The 22,531-nt window shown below is 38.7% G+C and overlaps 2 protein-coding genes and 1 long non-coding RNA gene across 3 annotated transcripts; 2 read left to right on the top strand and 1 right to left on the bottom strand.

Annotated features, from left to right (window-relative positions):
* The first annotated feature begins 1,761 nt into the window (after positions 1 to 1,761).
* Positions 1,762 to 13,207, top strand: LOC119555442 (opsin, ultraviolet-sensitive). Its single transcript, XM_037866816.1, has 4 exons — positions 1,762 to 2,691; positions 9,279 to 9,808; positions 10,506 to 10,831; positions 11,190 to 13,207. The coding sequence occupies exons 2-4, from the start codon at positions 9,444 to 9,446 to the stop codon at positions 12,083 to 12,085; spliced, it is 1,587 nt and encodes a 528-aa protein (XP_037722744.1). The 5' UTR covers positions 1,762 to 2,691; positions 9,279 to 9,443; the 3' UTR covers positions 12,086 to 13,207.
* Positions 10,685 to 16,710, bottom strand: LOC119555445. Its single transcript, XR_005219887.1, has 3 exons — positions 16,490 to 16,710; positions 11,777 to 12,109; positions 10,685 to 10,818 (listed from the first exon to the last, which is right to left on the bottom strand). It is a non-coding gene; the product is annotated as an uncharacterized LOC119555445 (long non-coding RNA).
* LOC119555444 lies at positions 14,111 to 22,300 on the top strand. The gene is made up of 3 exons (XM_037866818.1): positions 14,111 to 14,381; positions 19,380 to 19,918; positions 21,088 to 22,300. Exons 2-3 carry the CDS (start codon positions 19,484 to 19,486, stop codon positions 21,445 to 21,447), a joined length of 795 nt encoding a protein of 264 aa, XP_037722746.1. The 5' UTR covers positions 14,111 to 14,381; positions 19,380 to 19,483; the 3' UTR covers positions 21,448 to 22,300.
* The last annotated feature ends 231 nt before the right edge of the window (positions 22,301 to 22,531 follow it).

The following is a 22,531-nucleotide window of genomic DNA, read 5'->3' as shown; positions in this document are numbered from 1 at the left end:
AAACAAACGGCTGTAAACAGCCAAGCCATCAGCAGCCACATCAATAATCATTAGAATTAGACTCGCTGGCATTTACAAAGGGGATCGTCAGGAGGGGGGGATGCTGAAAAGGGAAAGCGGTCTTTATCCGTATTTATTATACCCGTTACTCGTAGAGTAAAAGGGTATACTAGATTCGTCGGAAAGTATGTAACAGGCAGAAGGAAGCGTTTCCGACCCCATAAAGTATATATATTCTTGATCAGGATCACTAGCCGAGTCGATCTAGCCATGTCCGTCTGTCCGTCTGTCCGTCTGTCCGTCTGTCCGTCTGTCCGTCTGTCCGTCTGTCCGTCTGTCTGTCCGGATGAACGCTGAGATCTTGGAAACTATGAGAGCTAGGCTATTGAGATTTGGCGAGCAGATTCCTGAGCTTCTTACGCAGCGCAAGTTTGTTTCAGTAGAGTGCCACGCCCACTCTAACGCCCACAAACCGCCCAAAACTGTGGCTTCTACAGTTTTGATGCTAGAGTAAAAATTTAAACTGAAATGAATTGTTCTCATCAATACCTATCGATTGACCCAAAAAAAAGTTTGCCACGCCCACTTTAACGCCCACAAACCGCCCACAAACTTCAAAAAACCGTAAATATGAACGCGGATATCTCGGAAACTATCAAAGATAGAGTATTGGAATTTCAGATTTAGATTCCGTAGCCCTGTACGCAGCGCAGGTTTGTTATGCGAATATGCCACGCCCACTCTAACGCCCACAAACCGCCCAAGCCTGTGGCGCCCACAATTTTTATGCTAGATAACAAATTTGAACTGAAATGTATTGGTCTCGTCAATACCTATCGATTGATCCAAAAAAAAATTTGCCACGCCTACCCTAACGCCCACAATGCTTAAATCTGTCTTCCGCCGGTAGGTGGCGCACTTAAATCTCGCTTTGCTGCTTGCATATCTCCATTTCCCTTTGGTCCCTTTAGCTGAGTAACGGGTATCTGATAGTCGAGGTACTCGACTATAGCGTTCTTCCTTGTTTTTAATTAAAGTGCAACTGCCGACTGGCTGCGGCGGGCTTTGCTCAATTTACGGACTCTAAAATAGTTCATGACGATGCTAAACCAGAAAAATGCCGCCAGTTTGTCATCGCCGCTCGAACTCTACCATTTCGTACCGCAGTCAACCGCATAAATTCCTCAAAATGAACAATAGAACAAGGTGTTTATGAGCTGGTTAATACTTTGTAATTACCTTTTTTGATTCATGTGCCTATTCAGCCATGAAAATCTGTTCTAACTGAAAGTGTGAGTGTTGAATTTAGGTGGCAGATTTTTTTATTTTAACAATGAGATCTTTTTACATCACAAACTTATAAATCGGTAACCAATCTTTAATATTTTATTATTGGTGTATATAATTGAAATGATTTAGAAAATATATTTTTAAATATTTATATAATATAACAAGCGAATTACAATAAATTAGAATACATATAAATATAATTGAATATTAATATTATACAAGTTTACTAAGTGGTATGATTGGATTTTATAATTGCAAAGATTGATAGTACTACTTTGTATATAGACAATGGTATGTGACTAAGGACAAACATCCCAGTGACTCGTGTACTGATGCGGCGAATAATTTATACCCTTAATGTGCCCACATTCAGTCCTACATTCCTAGAAACCTTTTCCCAAACACCGCATCAACGTAATGATATATTCTGAAACTTTAAATTAAAATCTGCATTATAGGATTGCGGCTTTTTTGACACGCACACCTGTACCTCAATAGACCCCATGAATTCGAACAGGCAGTCCTTATCAATGAATGCCCGCCATCACCCCAACTCACCCACCCAAATTACAGAAACCATTGACTGAACCAACGGCAAACCGATACCTCTGGCCTATAGAGACTATCTCGAGGCATTCTTCGTCTGCCGAGTTCAAGAACAACACACAAGTGGCCGTAATGAAATGTGAATAGCCTTGGCAAATATGAGCCAACAAGCCAACTTATGCTGGGTGTAAAAATGAAAACCGCATGCTGTATTTAAGAGCGGCGGGAAAACACTTTCTCTTTCGCGCCTGCTCGCTCGTTCAATTTCTTTTCAGGCATCCTGGGCTCGGGAAAAAGGATGCCGACAAGCAACAATTTTCATTGATAAAAACACCAGCAGCTGGGTCCTGAAACTCAGTCGCACGCGAGTCTTCAGTCAGTCAGTTGGACGCTCTGGGATATTACGGATGTATCTTAATCCCAAAGCCATTGGCGGTATAATTAAAAATTGCGTATACGCCGCGTGTCAACAAGTAATAGCTTAACCATCGCACTCAAAGCCGCTTAGTCGTCAAAGGAAAGGCTTAAAAACTCTGGTGGTTATATTTTTAAAGCATACCCTATAACTTATCCGGGTAATCGCCGGAAATTGAGTTAAAGTTTTTCGTGTCCGGTTGGCGCCACTTGGCCATTGGCGTTGACCAACTTTTGGACCTCGCTGATGATAAACTGAGAAGTAAACTTTGTAAGGACTCAGCTCTATTCGGAACCAAGTGGTCTTGGAAATAAAAAATTCAGAATTGTAAAGGACACAATTCGGTGGAAAATCAGTTGCAATGCTGGAATGCACAAAGGGAAATCAGTAAAGTGACCTTTTTAGTTCACGAAAACAAGATAACTCAATAATCACGGCAGGTGAGCACAGTCATTTCCCATAACCATTTTTTATCTATCCGTAAACATCTCGTCTTCATAGACAAAACTTGTAGTACTACTTGGAATATGTTGAACTTTGTTTACTTGCCAACAAAAATGCAGTTGATTATTGTCGCAAAATCGGGAATCAATCAGCAAACTCTGCGTATATTTACTTTGGAATTGTTCTGTTCAATACAAAAGTATTTGCAATCATTGTCAACTGATTTGATTCCTGTCATTTTAACCCGCATCTGTATGCCAACGGATTCGAAAAATTACTTTCCTATCAAAAGCAGAGCAAATATAATACATTAGTCAGACAATCACAGTTTTTCTAGGAACTTTGTTTTATATTAAAATTAATTATTTTCCCTTTGCTGAATGCCTAAGTGCACTGCAAGGGATGTAAATCAAATATTAAATTGATTGGTAATGCAGAACATAATTTTAATCGTGGGAGTTTCCACCAAATTTCTTTGACAATGGATTTTAGTGAAATTACCTTTTGCATACTTTTAAACACTGATATATCTCTCCCTTTATTAAACAATAAACGAATTTCGTGAAACAAACAAATAGATTAGAGGGATTTAGGCTTAGTAAAAACGTTTTGTTTACATAATTGGCATTAATTTGATGGAGGTCTACTTAGGAAGGGCTTATTTTTATTAGCCCGAAGTACAAGCAAAACACTTGAGCCAACCCAGCTAAGAATAAGCGGCTTTTGCTAATGGGAAAAAGTGGAATACCTTCGAATTAATGGCCGAGTGCAGGCTGCTCTCTTTCTGGCAATCCGAGCCCTCTGGGCTGATTTCCTTTTGGCTCTGGGTGCCTTCTTTGTTTGGCCGACACACCTGAGTGGCGACGTTCCATACAGCGTTTTCCCGCTTTCCCACTTTTCCGCTTTTCCAGCAAATATGTAGAGCCCGGAATCTCGCATAAGATTGGCCAACCTGTAAGCCCCATGAAGTGGTCTTCAGTGGACGTCAGCCGCATTTCTTGGGGGCGCTTCTCGAGCAGTTGGCCTCGGAGATGGCTCTTTGGGTGTCTTGGAGATGTGCAGTTCATCCCTTCCATTTCATTTCCCTTGGCCAGGCATTCCCATGTGCAAACGGTGAGTGCTCTTGACTGTTTTGCCTACATTCCGGCCACTGCACCTACGGATGGCAGATGGTTGATGGTTCGCCAGTTGGTCACAATGGCAATTCGCTTCTTAAAGGCACCGTGGCTTAATTCAGGCCAGATTGAACACTTGACATGCCCTAATGCGGTGCAGAGATCTCCGTTTCAGCAACATGGGCCATCAGCATTAGCATTCATCGCTGCTACACGGGGAAAAAATATAATTTACATGACTGGTCAACGAATTTCATGGATGAACTACTTGCGTGCCTCGTGTTTTACCATATCGAGACTTTATATTTGACAATTTTATTCATTTAAAATTTCCCATAAAATGTTTTTACATTTAACTGTTTATTTTTTGAAAAGTAAACATGGTGCAGAATTATTTATACAGTGACTTGTTCGTCAATCAAATCGATTCCGAGAATGACAGTTAATCAAAATATTCTAATTTACATTTTTAAACTTGACGCTCAGTAAATATTTATACTTAGGTATAAGACATTGAAGCTACGTTTTTAGTAAACAGTAAACTATTGGCAGTCAAACAATTTTTTATTTAAAATACAATATACGGAGTAGCCGCATAGCTCGCATAGCCTTAAATTCAGGCGAAATAACTATGAACTTTAATTTAAATTTCGGGTAAGTTGACTGCTAACCGGATTTCAGTATGGTATTCTTAAAATAGAAGCTTCCCAGTTCTGAAAACTGCTAAGTGATTTCAGTATGGTAGTCTAAAAATAGAAACTGAACAGTTCTGAAAACCATAACAAATCGTTGAATTCTTTAGTTTATTAAACATTTTATAGATTCAGGGAATTTAAAAAAGGTACTAAGTTTTTCTTGTATGCATGTTTAAGCGGCTAAGAGCCTGTTGATGATGGCGGCGTGGAACTATCTGTTCTGTCACAGCCTTGGGCTTTGCATTTGGTGGGAAAACCAGACCAGTCGAGCACGTGCACTGGATGGGAAATGGGGAACGGGAGATGGGTTATGAGGAAAAGGCTGAGTGCAGATGAGGACTGCAATAAACTGCCATACATAAGTGAAAATTGTGAAATGAAAACTTGCGCGAACATAAATCAATATACCCAAGGGGGGGATCTCATGGCTAGGACAAAAAATAGAATAAAAACCTAAAAAATCCACATGGAAAATGTCCCCGACTCAGGTTTACCTCCTCTTAGGGCCTGACTGCCGACTAGATTCCATGTTTATGAATCAGCTGCGAAACGTTCCCCTCCAGCTGGTGTTACCCTTTGAAACCAGGATGCAGGACAAAGGGGGTGGCACATTACCCGCCTGATCCGGACACATGTGATTGCGTGGGTGGCGTGGGCTGCCTTGTGCTAGCTTGGGGAAAAATTTGATTTACAAAAAATGTGACTTAAATTGCTTATATATGAACGTGATTTCGTGACTTTAAATCATTTGCTTTTGGTCTTAAATGTGATGTCGAGGACATTTTTGATGTCAATTTAAGGGTTAAAAAAAGGTGTTAAGCTTATAAAAAAGGTTGCACATTTTTGCACAAATGAAATATTGGGTTATAAAAGTATTCAATATTATATTAAATCCTTTTAGACCCTTTCGGTTTTAATAAAATATTTCATCTGTGCCCTTAAACATCTACAAAGGTAGTATAAAAATCTTTTTTTGAAATAGTATAACATTAATTAAAATCATTTGATATCTAAGTTCCAGAGTCTGTGGTTGGTCAAAAATAATTATATTTATACATAAGGAGACTATTTTCCTTATCAAAAAGCATTTAAGCTATATTTTTTTTATTTTTGTAGAAACGGAAGATAGTATTATAGTATAATATCATTTAAAATCAATTGTTGCCATCTGTGATTTAAGACTTTACTAAAATACCAGCACAATAAAAATGTGTAGTTTATCTGAATGCGTTAACCATTTTCTAGTTACATGCTAAAATGGATTAATTATGAAATATTAACATTAAGTGGAAAAACAATTTTTCGCAATCTAGTAAAGAGATTTTCACATTTCTGATTTATCCTTTGGCCCCTTAACTTAAAGCCAAAAACCATTTACATTGCAATTATGGTGGCAGCTTCTTCTGCAGACGTCAAGAGAAAAAATCCAAAAAAACAGTTAAAATTGAAACTTAATTTAAATAAATTATTTTCTTGCTCTTTTGCAACCGTTGTTAGCGCTCTTCCGCTTTTTCACCAAGTGCCTGGATAATTGTATCCGGGCAATCATCCCGCATTTCCAGTTGCCACAGGACATGAACAAAACAGAACAGAACTGAACACTTTAAAACCATTTCCACCCGTAATTAAATTTTGAGAGCGGTTGAAATTGTGGCGGCAAAATAAAGGGCGAAATGCATTTGCCAGCGAAACATTTGTGCAACCAGCCAAAATGCGCATATCCGCCATGGAAAAATCAGCGCCTAAGTGATGGTTCCGTTTTTGTTTAGTGCTCAGCATTTTGGCCTTGACGAGCCGAATGCGGCTGATAGGAGGGGATAATTTGCAAAAAGTCTGGCCCTGGCCGTTAAGAGAACTTGGCCTAATCGAATGAATGTGAATGGGCCCAAAAATGTCACGCCTGCCTGCATATTCCTTTGACAGGTTTCTTAATAGCTCTCGCTGCTCAGTTGGGTCCTTTGATCATCCTGAATGACCCTCAATTGCCCTAATCGGTTTTTAAAGAGCCTAGCACAAAAGGCATATAAGGAGGCTAGTATTAATAACAAACATAGATGGACAAACATTTGGTATTTAAATTGTATTTATATATTACCTACAACACAGACTATTTTTAATCAACATGTAAATTTACTTCATTAATTTTAGAGGACTTAGAGACAATTAACCTACATCTTAGAACTGCAAATACCCGTCTCAACATTTTTAATCAACTTGTAAATTGACTTGATTAAAGTCTTCATTGATATGCAAAAGGTTGCCTTAAAAATGTCAAGGGATAATCCCCCATTTTACTAAATACCGATGCTTTTTAAAAAGCCAGCCTAATATATACAAAAGAACTCATTAATTGAATTTTAGTTATCTGGTATGAGTACATTACAAAAACAAACATATTTTAATTGAAATAAACTTTAGTGTTCAGTATCCTTCATATATTTATTAAGCAAAATAATAAATGAATATGTGCATGAATATCAACCTATCAGTCAATGTCTGCAATTAATTAATAGGTCATAATATGTTCAAAAATTTGTTTCTATAGGTATCAAATGAGAATACTTGTTTGATGTTTCATAGGCATGTACTTTGTGGGACTTTACCAAACAAAAATGCTGATATCAGGGCAGTCTTTGAAAGCTCCGAAGTTAGGTACCTTAACGAGCATTCAAAAGCAGACTGTGCACATTTCAAATTAACTGACAGAAGTGTGTAAGCTCTTTGACTGCCAACAAGCTGGGAAATTGTACCGGCGACGCATTCCCATATCCTATTTAGATGATTAATTGGCAGTGCCACAACAGCCTGTTTCCCCAATGGCAAGGCATTCGATTTTCCACAAAATTCACTTTGCATTCAGTTGGAACAAAAGTCAAAACAAAAACTAGCACCCCATTTTTGTATGCACAGAGAACGAGAGTAAAGACAAATTTCAATTGGCCAATTAGTGCCATTTAACTGGTAAAGTACGCCATTTTCAAAGCGGAACTCTATTTACAATATATATATATTTTTCAGCGGATATTTCACAAAAGGCGAAGTCGTCGACTTTGTTTTGATGTTTCCAGAGTTGTAAATATAATAAGCAAAACTCTTGGGCAAAAATGCACGGGACATAGGTCACTTGTAGTCCTTCACAGATGCCAAAGTTGTAGTTGCTCCACTGCAGCTGCTGCATTTGTTGCTGCCTTTTGGTTCTTGTCAAAAAGTTTCCAGCTCAGAATTTGTCTTTGGCCAAGTGCTGTTTATGCTCGGGTTCCTTTCTCCAGAAGTTCGTGTTTGAGTTTCAGCCGGAAAACACTTGCGGCAAGACCTCAGATTCAAAAAGCCCGCCGGGCTCACGTGGCTGCCTGCAAGTTATTTAATAAGCAATTAAGTTCCCTAATTAAATACATTTTCTCAGAGATTTACATAATAGGCGTTCTTCCCAACCGGACGGTAATTGATTTGCCATGTCCGATTGGTTTGAATTACCAAACTTGATTTTATTTGATTTTCACTTGTTATCTAATCATGAACTAAAACTAGATGAGCTAACAAGATAGAAAGGACAGCTTTGAAATCGAACCTGTAATACTCTTGAAGGTTAATAAGTAAGCCAAGGGCTTATGAAAATTTGTTTTGGTACTTCAATTATTTACTGTACAAATTCAGAAAAGCTTGTCAAGCTGTTGAGGCTTTATTTCTAAAGACCTGAAACAATTTATTGAAAAAATTTCAGCTTGTCATTGTTTTTTCTTTCGAAATATTATATTTTATTGGGCCCGTCTCAGTTACTTGGGGATTTGTTTTGTGTAGCCTAGAAGCATTGAAAACGAAAAAATTAATGAGGAAATTTAAAGGCTCACATGTCCCTCACGTGATCAAATTTCCACAATTTAAAGGGCAAAGGGATTTTAAATTGCTGGCAACTTTGCAATAATAAAGGAGTTCAAAGAGTGGAAGGCTTGCTGTGGAATTGTACACGAGTTATTCACATTTTTTTAACATTTTTAAAATACATTTGGGCACCGGAACCTTTATACCTAGCACTAATTTATATAGAATAAGCATAAAGTAGAGTTTAGATTGTATATTTTTAAATCTTGTCAATTGAAAATACAAACCAATAAATTTCATGATGCAGGTAACCACTTTTATAAAGTCATTCTTAAAATTATATACACCTTATCAAGGGTAAATGTTATTAAAATTGCATGCAAGCTTTATTGGAATACTTGTACCTTTCACAAAGGATCACAACACAATTTGAAGCCCGCACTTTGTACACTTATCAGAAATTGAATTAACTTCAAGTTGCGGCTTAACTGAGTTCGCTTTGCAAAATACATACATAAAAAACTTTCTTAATCAGTAAAGAGCAGAGGAAATATTTAGTTCGACATTGTGTTCTACTTTAACCGAATAGTTAACACAATGTTATTGGTTTCCCGCTGCTTTTAATAACTTTTACCTGCCAAGCCCACAACCTGCGGTATTTTTTCCTGGTGCTCTGAAAAAAGTTTGACCCAAGATTATTGGTTTCAAGCTGCTTCAATCAGCACTTCAAAAAAAATACAAAACTTCATTTAAGGCAAGCTATTTCTGGATATTAAAGTGATTTTGGATTAAAGGTAGCTTGGAAAATATTAGAGAAAAATTCTAGGTTAAGGCAAAAAGCTGATGCTTTAAGTTGTGATTAAATTTAGTACAAGAAGACATCTTAGTTCCGAAGCGGTTAATTAAATAGAGCATCGATTAAGAAAACACACTTTTTATCTGCTCTACTTTTAGGGTCACCGGCGGAGAGCTAATTGCAGCTAACCCCATTGGCATTTAGCAAACGGAAAATGCTTCGTGACCGCTGCAACCACATAGCACCACCACCATCCGCATCCGCATCGGCATCCGCGTCCACATCCGCATCCACACCAGTGGAACTGGTGGCATCCCCGCCAAATGCGGCAGTTGAGGCTCTGGCAAGTAAATAAGCGCCATTTTCGCGTCCACCTTTGCGGGCACGTTCTGGATCCGGATTGTTGGCTCTCCGAACTCGTAAATTTTTGGGGCCTCAACCAAGTCAGTCAAGGCATGGAGGCCATCATCATGACGACCCTGCCCACACTGACGACGGATGCCGGTGACAGCAGCAGCTTTTGGCTAACTGGAGCCCTCTCGCTCTCCGAAATGTTGGCCAACTCGAGCCACGGCCCCACTGGAAGCACATCCTCGTCGGCTGGAAATCCATCGGCGGCATCATCGGCGGTAAATGTGGCCAAGGACCACGAGAAGCACGTGAATGACAGCGTTTCTACGGGTCTAAGGTAAGGTACCCCCATACCTGTGCCTATGCCTATACCCACATCCACTTTCACATCCATGGCACATTTTCCATGCTCGTGACTGGCTCAACAAGTCATCGCGATAAGCTCGGCTTAATTTTCTAGGACCTGCATTCAACTAATGTTCTTAGAATGCCATTGTATAACGTTCAAGTAGAGCAACTGCAAAGGGGTGAATAATCAGATTACGTAAGTGGCAACTTAAAGCCTATGACTAGATTATCTACTTCATATAACCCTATGTTCTATAAAAGCTGTTAAGTTTAAAAGACAAAAAGCAGAGAATTCTTGGGTTTAAGAAGGTTAGCAATAATACAACTGTGAAAACTTGTAAAGGCTCTCGCGAATTTATAGGATTATTTTGGAAAAATTATCATTTTACAAGTATCATTAGTTCTTGTTTTTAACAAATGCTTTAAAGATTAACCTTAAATAATTTAATGACTAGATTATCCACTTCATAGAACCCAATGTCCTATATAAGTTTCTTGGGTTTAAGAAGATTGGCAATAATACAACCGTGGAAACTTTAATACTCGCGAATTCTTCAGATTTCGAGTGCAATTTATAGGACTATCTTGGGAAAATTATCATTTCATAAGATTCAGTTCTTGCTTTTTAAAGGTGTTTTAAAATTCGACTTAAATAATATAATTAACTTCGTTTTTTATTGCTCCAGCAACTACAGTTCATACCCCAGCTACATTCACTACCGGGACAAATACGACCTGAGCTACATTGCCAAGGTGAATCCCTTTTGGCTGCAGTTCGAGCCACCTAAGTCGAGCACATTCCTGGTAATGGCGGCCCTCTACTGTCTTATATCGGTGGTGGGATGTGTGGGCAATGCATTCGTCATCTTTATGTTCGCTAACCGCAAATCGCTGCGGACTCCGGCCAACATTCTGGTGATGAACCTGGCCATCTGCGACTTTCTGATGCTCATCAAGTGTCCAATTGCCATATACAACAACATCAAGGAGGGACCAGCTCTGGGGGATATAGGTAAGTTGTTACAGAGTATCTCAAATATTTATTTAGTTTTAAGTAAGTGTTAGAAATATTTTTAGATAGGATTATTACTAGATACAGGGACAAACATTTAAAACAGCGGTTGGCAGGCAAAAATTGATACTTTGTTTTTCCCTTGTGTGAATAATTTTCACAATGCTGCACACTGTTTGTGTGGCGTCAGAGCTTTTTTCTATTCCCGCCAAATAAAAATCAGCCAACCGCTGATTTGAAACCAAAAACTCCCGATTGAGGAACACAATATTCCTGCCGTTCAAAGAGATTGGCTTTCCTGCTTTGTGGCTTAAAATGAAGGTATCCCCAAAAAAACTTACAGACTTTCCACCCACAGCCTGTCGCCTCTACGGATTTGTGGGCGGCCTAAGTGGCACGTGTGCCATTGGAACCCTTACCGCCATCGCCCTGGATCGCTACAATGTGGTGGTCCACCCACTCCAGCCCCTGAGACGCTGTTCCCGCCTGCGCTCCTACCTAATTATCCTGCTAATCTGGTGCTACAGCTTCCTGTTCGCGGTAATGCCGGCCCTGGACATTGGGCTATCGGTATATGTGCCCGAGGGTTTCCTGACCACCTGCAGCTTCGACTATCTCAACAAGGAGACCCCTGCCCGCATCTTTATGGCTCTGTTCTTCGTGGCGGCCTACTGCATCCCGCTAACCGCCATTGTGTACTCCTACTTCTATATCCTCAAAGTGGTCTTCACGGCGAGTCGCATTCAATCCAACAAGGACAAGGCCAAAACGGAGCAGAAGTTGGCCTTCATTGTGGCGGCCATCATTGGATTGTGGTTTCTGGCCTGGTCCCCCTACGCCATTGTGGCCATGATGGGAGTCTTTGGCCTGGAGCGTCACATAACCCCGCTGGGCTCCATGATTCCCGCGCTTTTCTGCAAAACGGCAGCCTGCGTGGATCCCTACCTGTATGCGGCAACCCATCCGCGGTTTCGCGTCGAGGTAAGGATGCTGTTCTACGGACGCGGGGTCCTGAGAAGGGTCTCCACCACCAGATCCTCGTATATGACACGATCCCGATCCTCGTTCACCCACCGATTGCGCAGCAGCAACACCGCTGAGGGAGGTGGCCAGGGGGATCACCGGATGGAGACCTATCTGATGAACAACAACCTGATGATGGTGCCCGAGGAGACGGAGGAGAACGAGGAGATCGTCGTGGTGGCTGAGATCAACAATTCGGTGAGCAGTGTCATGGAACAGAGTAAGTTCTGAAGGATCTCCAAAATAAAACCGGATCTGCGAGGAAAGAAAGCGAGTATTCTATTATTTAAATCTCCACCAAAACTAAGTCCTACCTAATTTTTGATGTTTTCAATACAATCTTAAATAGCCAAGGGAATTAATAGCTATACCTAGTATACAATTTGCCCATCTGAATAAGTAACATTTTCATTGTTCATTAAAAACTTTCGTGTATTGTATCACAATAGAATCTATCATGGGAAAATCCGCAATATTATTAAGTCTGATTGATATGACTAATCATAAATAGTATGGATCGACTCAAGTTTCATTGTTGGTCTAATCAAACTTGCATGTGGAAATAACCGACCGAGCAGCAGGACTTAGTCCAAGTAATTTCTCTTTCCAACACCAGATGGCCATGGCATTGTTGAGTGGGCTGAATGCAATGTCATTGATGGACCTACAATTGAAGTGAAAATAATAAATAGAAATGAAGCAGGGATATCCGCCGGGCAGTGGGAATTGGACAAGGAGCAACGACAGTAGTGATAGTAACCATATTTAATGAGCTTATGTGATGTTTAGACAGAGGGGGGATTGAATGTAGAATGGACACCAGATTCGATTGACGTATAGACAGCCGATAAATAGTGGGTGTACTATTATATGGAGCCCAAAGGGATATCGAAATTAGTACAAAGATGTGGTGGCGAGCGGGGATTAGAGACCGAAATGGTAATTTGATAGGGAAATTATACATAATTTCAGGGAAAGTCACTCAGAACTAAGGTCAAGCCTTGGGTATTGAATGCCAGCAAGCGGACTTGCAGATTGTTTGCATTGCATTGTTTAGTATTTGGGGATAGAACAATCATAAAAGATTGCGGGCTCATTGTATTTCAATTGTATTATTGTATAATGACAAATTAAACTAATTGCGTTTATATCTCAATGTCTAAACCGCTGGCGTATCTGTGTATCTTATAGGTATTATAGATTGTATACAATGTCTACTCTAAAATCGAACTAAGCAAACGACTTTGATAAAGTCAACGAGTACTTGTACCTGTAAGAATAATACGAAGAAGCGATGGTTTGCAACCAAGCCAAACATATAACGAATTTATACTCTTGATACTTACTTAGCCGTATCATTTTATATATGTACATGGACGTATATCGGGTATATCTGGCCACAATGGGCCAGAGAACAATGGTAGCAGCATTTTAATTACTAGAACACAAATTTAAGCCATTGTTGCGACAAACTTGTACATTTCCTTCACTACGTGGACGAACAATGGACACTGCTGTTTGTAACTGTGCTCGAAATGAAATTGCAGAAAAAATACCAAAGCGAGTAGAAGGGAAAACAGAAGGGAAAACGAGGGAAAACGAGGGAAAACGGGGGAAAACTATTTAATTAGCATATTTAAAATGCACTTTGACAGTAATTTGTGTGTGCATTGTGTGTGTGTGTTTCACTTAAGCAGCTTGTATTTAAATTAGTTTAACTCAGCAATTGTTTGGCTCAAGTATAATGTGTATACTTATGTTTTTCGTTATGGCGGTTAAAGTGTTAAGAGCCAAGAAACTCGAAATAAATGTGCGAAAACTTTAAAATACCAAAGAAAAATGTATTTTTAAAGGCGGGCTGGAAAATAATGGGAAGCCAAAACCGAACAACAGGTGCAAATGAAAATAGTTGTGAAGTAAATATGGGTTTGTATGAATGGAGGATCCACGTGAGTCCAATGCCTTTCGTTCCTGGCAGCTGATAATGCAATGAGCGGCCACACCGCGTATACTTAATGTGCCACAAAGGAAGCCGCATGCATTTCCCACTATTTTCAGCGCATCTTTTGGCCAAGAGAGAGCGCAGCTGAGAGCAAGAGAGAGAGCCGGCTACAGTGCGTGACATTTGTGTATGGAAACATCTCTCGTCAGCTGAGAGCTTTCCCCCTATTTTGTTGTTAGGAAACATTCACCAGACAACGACGCCGGCGCCGGCTGCAAAGACAAGAGCAGAATTTCACACGCAGCATAACAATAATTTCAGTCGCGTTTTTCACGACCTGCCCGCGGTTGTTGTTTCAACAAAGTTTCCTATTTTTTCCAAAAAACAATAAATACCGAAAAAGAAATGAAAATCGGAGTGGTTTAAACAAAACGCTGTACTTAACGCATACACATATCGGTGAAATTGGACCACTTCTTGCCCTTCTGCCCAAGGAAATCGGAAAAGCCGGCGGAAAATAGGGAAAACGGCTGCCAGCATCCCAGGGAACCCAGCCCAAAGGAACTTCCAACTGCCGCGCATTAGGTTCGGTTCGCTTTTATGTACCCATCTTAGCGCTTTGCCTAATTGTATTTCGATTTTCCACTTTTTCCACCGACCGGAAAGTGCTTTTACATTCGTTTTGCAATAGTAATTCATCTGTGTGCAATGGCATTTCGAAATGTTCGCATTAATTCGGTTTAATTCCGAATGTGTGCTTGTGTGTCTGATGCCCAAATAAATATTGACTAAACAAACGCCATGCAGGGCATGTTATTGCTGGCGATTTATCTCAGTGCAATGCCAGCCGCCCACATCGCTTACAGGGCGGCCTGGAGTCATGCACTCTCTACACTGAGCGAAAAGTAACACATAAAGAAAGATATTAAAACACAACTATTCTTTAATTAAGCTATTGGTGAACAATCTATGGGAACTTGATCAAAATAGTTTAATTTCGATAAAAGAAATTTTTAGTTAAATAATATTGATAAGAATTAAAAATCAAAATTAAATTGATCAAGTAAACCTCTCCTTTAAAGGTAATTTATAAAGACTTAATTATTGGATTAGAAAATATATATTTTCCTATTTATTTCCTATTATTTTGAGTTTATAAGTTATAAATGATATTTAAAAAAAAATACTTAGGATCTAAGATGATATTGATAATAATAGAAACAAATTGAAAGTGATATTAAGAATATCTGGTAAAAATATAGAGTCCATACATTTTAAAATACAAACCTTTCGATCTTAAGAATTCTTACCCTCCCTCAGCTTAATAGAATATTATTATATTTTATAAAATTGTTTTCTTTAGTATTTTGATGCAAGACCAGTTCGATGACTTTCATGTCGAAAAGTTTCCCACTTTATTGATCTGAAATATTTTTCTCTCCCTGTAAACACTATTAAAATGCTCATGTCTGTGACCATGTGCCCCTGTGTTTATGTATCCACCTAGAAACGAGCAGTAGTTTCGGGTTCGAGTGTTGCGTGTTTACAACATTCGGCTTCCTTGCATGCTCATCACTAGTTCGCTTATCACCTGCAATTGAAAACGGCCATTAGAGCCATACGACTGAAATTTATTCTCAAGTTTAGGAGACACATTTCTATACGATTCCTCGGGACTCTGGCACAAGTTGCCTTGCAGACAAAGTGTCTGGCGTACTCCAACAAAAGCCAACAATGAAAACATCAACAGCAGCCCGAATGACAATTGAAAGGGACACAAATGAGCATGCAAAGAACGCCTCTCGACTCATAGACGAGGATTTCCCGACCCCATTTTCATCCCACCACCAGGCATTTCTACTTTTTCCCCTACTACTACTTTTTCTCACCCACATTACTCATACGACGCGTTGCCCGTGCGACAAATACTTGTACAACAATGCGGCTCAAGTGACGACGCGTCGACTGTTGACAGCTTTACCGTCACTCAGACCGAGTTCCAGTTGAAATGGTTGTTGTTTCCATGGCCCAAGGTGTTGTTTACATTTACACACAGCCTTTGGAAGGAATGTGAATTTGTGCACGCGATTTGAAAGGGGGCAACTATATGGGATAATGCTCAGACAGAATAGCAAGTGGCTGATTTAATGCGCTCGAGGATTGCTTTTAACGCAGATCATTTCTAAGGATTCAGCCAGTATAATATCAAAGGTGATTTTCTGTTTTGCTGATAATACAAGAAAACTTTTCCAATTGATAATTGATTTTGGCTTCCCTGAAAAAACATCTCACAAGTCCGTGGGAGGATTTTTCTCAGTTGTCTATACTAGAAAATATTAAAGCTGAAACTGATTAAAACCTAAGAAAATATAAGTTCAAAGTTTAATTTATTCCCCCTCCAAATTCGATTAAATTCAGAGCATGTCGATTTAATAAGAAACTTTCCCAATACTTTATAAATAAAATCATTTTTAGGAATATTTAACATCTGCTCAAACCTTTTCCCAAAAAAAAACTTTAACTCAAATTAATGCACATGGAAGCACGATTCTATTCCCCGCCGAATACATTAAACTCTGCGTCTTGTCCTTTCCTGACCCAAATTGATATAATAGGAAATGAAAGTTGGCATCTTCCGCTTGAGTTCGTACCTTTGACAAATCAAGGGTCTTCCTGCAGACACACACACTTACTTATTTTTCTGACACATTTAGCAGACCCGCATAAATTCTGTTCCAGCTGTGGAAAGTTCCGGGTCTTGTTTATACGATATTTACAATGCTCCGTTCCCAATTTAAAATTCATATTGTATGCTGCACTGATTCCACTCTTATGCTCAGCTAAGTTTTCAATACAATGCTGCTGATTTCCACCGTGACGTCAATTGTAAACGCTTGCTTTTATTTGGCGTTGTTTCTCCTTTGTATTTTTTTGTTCACTTGGTTTGGCTCGGCTGGTTTTTATAGGGCGATGTGGGGCAACAAAAGCAAGTCGGCATCGGGAGCCGAAACAGCAGCGGTAATCAAAACAAATCGAAATGCCTTTTTCACTGGCAGCTGCGCATCGCTGGGCGATGTATTAATTAAGTTGAGGAGCAGCCGCGCACAGAACTCGAGGACCACTTTTACTTTTCTGCCCTTCCTCGGGTGTTTAGTATTTTAAACTAAAGTTTGAAGTTTGGCACTTTGAGCCTATAAAATTGCAAGCAAGAAAAAGTATTTTAAATTTATTACATATTAAAAAAATATATCAACGAAAGGGTTTCTATAAATAGTAGCCTGATCTTTACATATGATCAATTTTCTTCCGGTTTCAGTTATTTAATTACAGAGTTTTAAAAAACCTGGACAATATATAGAAAATTCTATGACAAATTAAAAATTAATATAATCTATTCAATTTTTGCCTTTCTTTTTAAAAGACGTTCCTTTAAAGATACTTATAAAGCAATCGTTAAATATGTTATTTTTTTTTAAACATTTGTATTGGTTAAAATACTTTGACCATATAGATCAGTTCCAATGATATAATAATAATAATTAATATGCTTCATATAAAATTAGGCAATGATACAATAAATTCTATAATTTTTTTAACGAACGTTCCTCCAAAAGAATTTACATTTTTCATTCTCTATACTTTTCTTAACAAGGGAGGAGAGCTAGGGTACTTAAAACATCGGTTATGAGTATTACTCACCTCACTAAAATAGTTCTTAAAATGTATAATTTTATTAATTAAAATATTTTTGATAATATAAAGCATATATAAGAAATAAAAGTATAGCTTAAAATTAAGAACGGATCCAATATATTCTAGGTAATTTTTTCAAAAACGTTCCTCCTAAAGAACTTACATTTTTAAACCTCTACACTTTTCCTAACTAGGGAGGAAATCTGTGGTTTTTAAATCATCGGTTATGAGAATTATTCATCTGTTGTGATATAAATAGTTGTTTCAATTTTTAATTCTTTTTCAGTTAATAAAAGTATAGCTTAAAATTAAGAACTGATCCAATAAATTCTTGGTAATACTTTCGTAAACTTTCCTCCAAAGCAACTTATATGTGTGATCCCTTAAACTTTTCGTAACTAGGGTTGAGTGCTAGGGTATTCAAAGCATAGGCTATGAGAACCTCCCTTACTTTGTAATATAAATTGTTGTCTCAATTGCAGTTGCTGGCTTTCCCAGCACCAAACTCATGCCTATACTATACCATCCCCATTCCCATTCCCTGTACCGTTCCCATTCAGATTCCCATTGAGGGGCTGGCTCTTCGTGTCCGCACTAATGACCGCTCGCTTTGCTTTTTGATTTTTTGGCAGCTGTAGCAGTGCTTGGAATGCCATTCACCGTGCGTAGACCCATCCCTTTGCCCCTTTTTGCCGCGCCCCTGCAGCACATGAATTTATAATTGCATCATTTTTGGGCACACAAGTACAAGTACCCGAGTATGACATTCAGTCGGTCACTCGGCTGCAGTTGCATTTGTGTCCCATGCCCATTCCGAATCCCATTCCCATCCGCAGTTGCATGCAAATTTGAATGCGAGTCCACGAGAAGCCGTGGCAATGCGTCAACTGGCAGGCCTTCTCTGGGATAATTTAAAGAGCTCACCGATGCACTGCTGAATATATTGGCCGGGCGCCCCTTTTTGTTTATTTTCATAACTATGCAAAACAGAAATAAAACACTGGCCGAAAGCAAAATATTGAAATATTTACATATATGTAAACACAAACATCTCGTCGATTGGGTAATTTTTTCTCTGATAATCAATTTCAAGTAAGCTTTTTTGGTGAAAAACACTCGCATTTAATGTTTACTTAATATTTAATTCTGCAAAATTGCTTCCTCTAAAAATTCATTTGTTTTTTTAAAAGAACAATCGCAAGTGATAATTATTCAGTTGAGTAAATACAATTTATAATGCCTGATAAGTATATACAATTTGCATAATTCAAATGTGAAAACAATTTGATTTAAGTTGATTCCAATTATATGACTTGGGACAATTTGATTAATTAGTGCCGAAATCACATGTACATCCATGTGTCAATGGTGAATATATTACTGGCACAATGCATTGTCCATTTCAGGGGAAACCCCCGTCAATTTGTTCTCCGGTATATGAGAGATAATAGGAATAATTTTCTTGATTTGATAACTGCATATAATTGACGAATAAATTATACAAGGTGGAATTGTCAAGCATTTTCTTGACACCTTGCGGACTTTGAATCTCTATTCAAAGAATTTATGAAACTAATGCCTCATTAAGATATATATTTCTAGTAAACGCCTTAAAATATGTATGTAGTACCATATTTTGAATATCTATAAGACATATGTCACAATTTTCAGCGATAATAGAAGTAAATGGATTACTTACCAAAATGACTATTATTTAAAGGTTAATAAGCCATCAATTGTAATGCCTCATAACCAATTTCATTTATGAGTCCTGTCTATTTTTGCTTAGCTACGCACTTGTTAATTTAGCAACCAATTATTTGACATTTTTCTGACTTCAACATAATTAACAATTTATGGCTGACCCAACAATTTAAAATTTTCCCCTAGACTAAAAAGTAATGACAAGTGGACTTTAAGAGGAGCAAGGAGAAGGATTAGAAAGCCAGAAACGGACATATCATTAGCCAGCTAGTCGAAACAGTATTTCCAAAATGTTTGACATCACCTGGCTGCCCACCGCCTGCGGATCCCTGGCCCCGGCCCTCATCCCGCCGGCCCACATCGTCATCCTGTGGTACTTCTGGGAGAACTACGCCCGCTACGTGGACAGGCACTTCTGCACCTGCTCCTGCTGGGACACCGTCTTCAAGGGACCCTACGAGTCGGGCGTGGCCGCCTACAAGCACATGTACTTCAATGCCACGCCCAACAGCTTCAAGATGTGGATTCTGACCGTGTTCGCCGTGATTGCCCTGTACGAGTGCATCAAGAGGCTAATCGCCCTGATCCTCCAGCAGCGCGTGCGGTACTCGATGCTCCTGCTCTTCCTGCTCTCGATATTCTCGCACTACTACGCCTGGTGGGCGTACATCAACTACTACAACGACGACTATTACAATCAGTGGAATCACCAGCTCTTCTTCACGGTGAGTGGTCAGCTATAGCACTGCAAATAATTTGTCTAAACAAAAACTGGTATAATAACTGAAAAAAACTTGGACAATTTAGAAAAAAGTAAAGTTATAATGATAAAATTAAAAATATTACTAGCATATCAAATAATATAAAAATATCAAGACGCAGGAAAACGGATTAGTTGATAATAATCCTATTAAGTTTATGATCTTATGATCCTTTTTCGTACTTAAAGAAAACAGATGATATAAGGAAAAACTTTTTTTGATAAAAAGGTTAACGATGCATCTTAAAAAATCTCATAAAAAAAATGTGTGGATCCTAATATTTAATATTATACCTAAAATTCCATTACATGACTATTTTGAGTAATATTAACCCTAAAATACCTTTTGTTTCCAAGGTAATTTTTCTCTGTGTGTTCTTAAAATTGCAACTTACAAGTCAATGTCAAATATCGCAGCTACGTGCGGCCATATGTATAAGCGCATAAGCTCTAAGCCAGTTACCGGCCATCCATAATTTATTGGCAAAGTTCGTCCTGCGCGAGTGCGCTCCAAACTTGCACAATATGCGCTCCAATCCGAACACTTTCCCGCACAATTTTCGCACTTGCACCCTAGATAGCTATAGAATATTCAGGGAAATAGAAGTATGGCAGAGTAATAAGTTTCAAGAGCAAATCCATCCATCCAGCCAAAGTTCAAACTTAAAAGTTTAGCCCTGCTAATGAGCGATTGGCCATTCTCGCGGTAAATACCCAGTGGGCTGACCTAAAAGAGCAAAACTAAAAAGGCCAAAGAGCTAAAATTATACAAGTATGCCTACGGCTAGCCAACGTTTTAATTAATATTTTACATATTTTTGGCTCCTATATTTTATAAGTGAAAATGTTTTTGGACCAGAAAGATTCTTGAAATATTTTTTCATTTTAAAACTTTTTGTATTGTTATAGAACTTTAACTAAACTTACATTTTAATATATTTATTTTGATTCTAGAAAAGTATCAAATTTTATTTATTTTTATTTTAGGACGTATCTTCACTTAGATAATAGATACACGTTGATTCATTAGGACATGACGCTAAAAGTTTAAATATATTATCTACATTTTTATATAACTACAACTCTTTTACAACTTTAATATTAAGTATTCCAATTTCTTATTCACTCTTGCAGGTAACCGAGCTGTTCTCCACGGTGCTAGTGATGCACTTGGCCAACACCACCAACGTGGTCACGCCGAAGAAGGTCTTCTGCATTGTTGGCATCGCCCTGCTGCACATCCTGGCCAGCAGCTTCGACCAGTTCTTCATGAACGTGGTGCGCGGCGAGGGCTATGCCCACCAGATAGTGCGGGACATCGGGTTCATGATTCCCGATCTGCTCCAGCTCTTCGTTCCCGTTTGGCTCCTCCGGCAGACCCGTCGCGAGAGCTACACCACGCGTCCCTTCCACCGAGATCGAAAACTCCATCGGGACATTGTGATGATGCTGTGCCTGGTGTCGCTGCTCTTTGTCATCTGCACGGTTTTGTGAGAGCGGATCATGCTGGAGGTCTACGAGGAGCGACATGGCAAGGTCGTGCCCATGCAGGATGCAGCGGTCCAGCTGCTGAACCGCTACCGCATGCTGGCCAGTGGAAATGTGCACAATTGAAAGAGGTGATTGCTTTTGATACTGAACGGATTGTGGGTGGACAATAGTGGCACTTACGGGCAGTAAGTGCGGAATATCCTGAATTCCTGTAGAGTTTCGTATTTTCATTTACCGTTTGTGATAGTTTTTCTTTTGAGACGAAGTGAAGCGGACGACGAGCATATCGATAAGCGTAATTATCAACTAACCATGGTACATAATTAATACAACAAACTGCAATCTTCCATTTAGAACCGTTGACCGATGTTAAGTGCATTACCATTAACCCATAGTTGAACTTAGGTAAAATGTAGAGAAATCCAATCAAGAATCATACGAGTAGAAGGGTTTAGCCCCTATAGATACAACGATAAACAGTTATCACAGACATGCACACATGTGTAGATTAGTTATGGAACAACGATGCGAATACTTAATATTGAGTACGGATTGTGGAAGTGGAGACCCACCCACCCAGTGTTATATACCTTATATTACCTTAACAAGTTACATGTGACTTAGACTGTTGTTAGATAATAACAATATTATACATGTTCATCATGGCAAACCAAAATATTCCAGTACATCTAGTAGAGAAACCACAACAAAAACAAAATAACATAAAAAACCAAAACCGTAGTAATCAAAATTAGCGTTATACTATATTGTTATGATTAACTTTACATGAAGGAAATCAAAAACATGCAGATATTAATATTTGGAATAGCCTATACTTATACACATATATATATTTTAGTATACAAAATTATATTGAATAAACGTTAAGAGACTGAACATCCCTTAGTTTCCTTAGAGTTCCAAAACGGTGAGTCCAACACAACCTTTTCAGTTATTCGTAGTTTTCTTTTATTGAAAGATAAAAATTTTAATTTTTTCATTGTCTCTTTTTTCGTAATTATATATATTTTTATATTGCTATATATATATCTATATACACATGCTAATGTATATTTGCAAATTTCAA

This window comes from Drosophila subpulchrella, chromosome 3L (assembly GCF_014743375.2).
Source record: "Drosophila subpulchrella strain 33 F10 #4 breed RU33 chromosome 3L, RU_Dsub_v1.1 Primary Assembly, whole genome shotgun sequence".
Taxonomy (NCBI): domain Eukaryota; kingdom Metazoa; phylum Arthropoda; class Insecta; order Diptera; family Drosophilidae; genus Drosophila; species Drosophila subpulchrella.
Note: the sequence above shows the minus strand (reverse complement) of the source record. Positions and strands in the feature narration are given on the sequence as shown.

Coding starts and splice junctions, on each gene's coding strand:
- LOC119555442 (XM_037866816.1), top strand. CDS start 9,444: ATGCGGCAGTTGAGGCTCTGGCAAGTAAATAAGCGCCATTTTCGCGTC. Junction 9,809..10,505: donor AGCGTTTCTACGGGTCTAAG/GTAAGGTACCCC, acceptor TTATTGCTCCAG/CAACTACAGTTCATACCCCA. Junction 10,832..11,189: donor ACCAGCTCTGGGGGATATAG/GTAAGTTGTTAC, acceptor TTCCACCCACAG/CCTGTCGCCTCTACGGATTT.
- LOC119555444 (XM_037866818.1), top strand. CDS start 19,484: ATGTTTGACATCACCTGGCTGCCCACCGCCTGCGGATCCCTGGCCCCG. Junction 19,919..21,087: donor ATCACCAGCTCTTCTTCACG/GTGAGTGGTCAG, acceptor TCACTCTTGCAG/GTAACCGAGCTGTTCTCCAC.